The 2226-nt window shown below is 34.8% G+C and overlaps 1 protein-coding gene across 1 annotated transcript; it reads right to left on the bottom strand.

The window, feature by feature from the left end:
- Positions 1-285: 285 nt before the first annotated feature.
- On the bottom strand, positions 286-1758 carry LOC106094769 (odorant receptor 30a-like). Its single transcript, XM_013262008.2, has 6 exons — positions 1435-1758; positions 1243-1381; positions 907-1171; positions 753-852; positions 483-692; positions 286-431 (listed from the first exon to the last, which is right to left on the bottom strand). Exons 1-6 carry the CDS (start codon positions 1756-1758, stop codon positions 330-332), a joined length of 1140 nt encoding a protein of 379 aa, XP_013117462.2. The 3' UTR covers positions 286-329.
- Between the last annotated feature and the right edge of the window lie 468 nt (positions 1759-2226).

The following is a 2226-nucleotide window of genomic DNA, read 5'->3' as shown; positions in this document are numbered from 1 at the left end:
AATTTTTTTATATTTTTTTTATTTTATTTTATTATTTTTATTTTATTTTATTTTATTTTATTTTGTTTTATTATATTTTACTTAGTTTTGAGCAGCAGACCTTTTCAGAAAACAACAGAGGTTTTAGTAGGCAGCTAGCCGAACTAATACTGTAATAGCAGTAAAATGTTCTACAAACAATCAGCAGACAGTGTTTGCTGTTATCAGCAGACTTTTTGTTTGTATGCATTTTAAACACTATCCAGATTTAGCAGCCCGAAAAATTTTTCAAAAAGCCGAGGCATACAAGTTTAAACTAAAAATCAGATTGTTTTATTTTCCTCAACTCTCTAGTTATAAACATTTCGCAGTAAGTTAAAATAAGTATAGGTGGTATTAAGTAGAGACTGTAGCAGCTTCAAATTCATAGGATATATGTGACCAACCATTATCTGCAAACAGTAAAATAATAAAAATATTTTTTTCCAAAATATCTCACTTACCGCACTTGGTTGTTGGGCCTTCAAAATCAACAACTTCAACATTTTTTGATTGGAGATATCAAAATTGAACCAATCACTTTCAAAAGCTGCATTGGCCACATTCATACTCTCATCATACAGTTCATTGGCATAGTAATACAGAATAGAGCTCTGGGCAAAAATCATTAAAATGTAAATGCAAATCAGCAACATTTGACTAATGGTCTCCACCTAAAGTAAGAGGTGGGTATAAATATTTTTTTTTCGGGAATGTTGAGAGATTTATATTACCGTAACCAATGTAAACATCATGGCGCATAACATGGCACCAAAAGCCAAAAACTCCACAAGAAAAGTATAGCTGGTCAAATCATTTATGGTGTTTACGTATCTAAAGAAAAATAAATTAAAAAACGTTTTGAGAAATACTATTTTTATTCCTCACCTCATCAACTGACACTGATATTTTATGCACCACACAATAGTTTCTCTAGCCTCTTGTGAATTTAAATCCTTTAAGTGCCTCAATTTTCTCTGCAGCACCTGACACATCAGTATGGCGAATAAAAGCAAAGCTACCATCAAATTGGTAAAGGGTATAAACATGCAGCAGCCGATGGGGGCCAATATAATTTGAACTAGGAAAAATATCTCGTAAAATGGGGACTCATATTTGTTCACTCCTGGCACATAAATGCCAAAGGGTAAAACTGTAAAGAGAAAACAATTTGTAAACCTTTATTAAAAGTTTGCTCGTTTTTCATAAAACATAAAAGCCCACCCTTCGTTGTGGCAAATAGTGGATACATTAAAAAACTTATGACCGAGCAAGTGCCCATAACCAAATTGACTTTTGATATCGAGTTGGCTGCCAGCGTTATCTCTTGCAATTTTTTTCTTACCCAAATATCCTCGAACTTCTACAAAGACAAACAAATTCGTACAACTGCTATTTTCAAGATCCTCCACTTACCATTAGATCGTTGTATAGTAGACGAACTCGCTCTAAAAATTCCTCAAACTCAAAACGATTGGCACACAACACCACCGCCCTAAAGGTGGTATTGAAAAATAGTACCGCCAAATAGGCATTCCTTATCATGGCATCCATGGGCTCTTTACTAAAGTAAATATCCACAAATTGTGACATTGTTATCAAAATATAGGGTATTAAATTTGCATAGCGTCTCCAATTGTGCCGCAATAGCAATGACCAAAATTTCATAATACGCAAACTGTTGTTGTACAATGGCACATCTTCTATGGTGGCAGCAATGAAACAGGCTTGCAGTGCCATATGGCCTGGTCAAGTGTTGGAAATGTAATGAAGCGCCAAGCATTTCCTTACATCCAAGGTATTGGGCTTTAGAAAATTGGTTGTGGTTTCCTTTTGTGATACTAGTTAAGTTATTTTGAAATAAATTTGTAATGAAGATACGATTTCACCAACACATTGCCATTAACGAGTACTTGGACTAATGTAAATCAATGTTAGGTTAGGTTGAAAGAAGGGTGCGGATATTAATTTGTCCCATGCTACTATGGACATACACCCAAGCCAGTAATCGGCATGTTGTGCGCTCTAAAGTCTAAACCGAGCTAGGTTCGGTCAGGCCTATTCTTAAATACCCTCCATCATGGATCGCATTTGTCGAGTTCTTTGCACGGTATCTCTTTTTTAAGCCAAACAAAGAATAATGAATAACAAATGTTGTGCTATTGGAGCTATACCAAGTTATAGTCCAATTCGGACCATAAATGAATT

The sequence above is a fragment of the Stomoxys calcitrans genome, chromosome 3, assembly GCF_963082655.1.
Source record: "Stomoxys calcitrans chromosome 3, idStoCalc2.1, whole genome shotgun sequence".
NCBI lineage: Eukaryota > Metazoa > Arthropoda > Insecta > Diptera > Muscidae > Stomoxys > Stomoxys calcitrans.
Note: the sequence above shows the minus strand (reverse complement) of the source record. Positions and strands in the feature narration are given on the sequence as shown.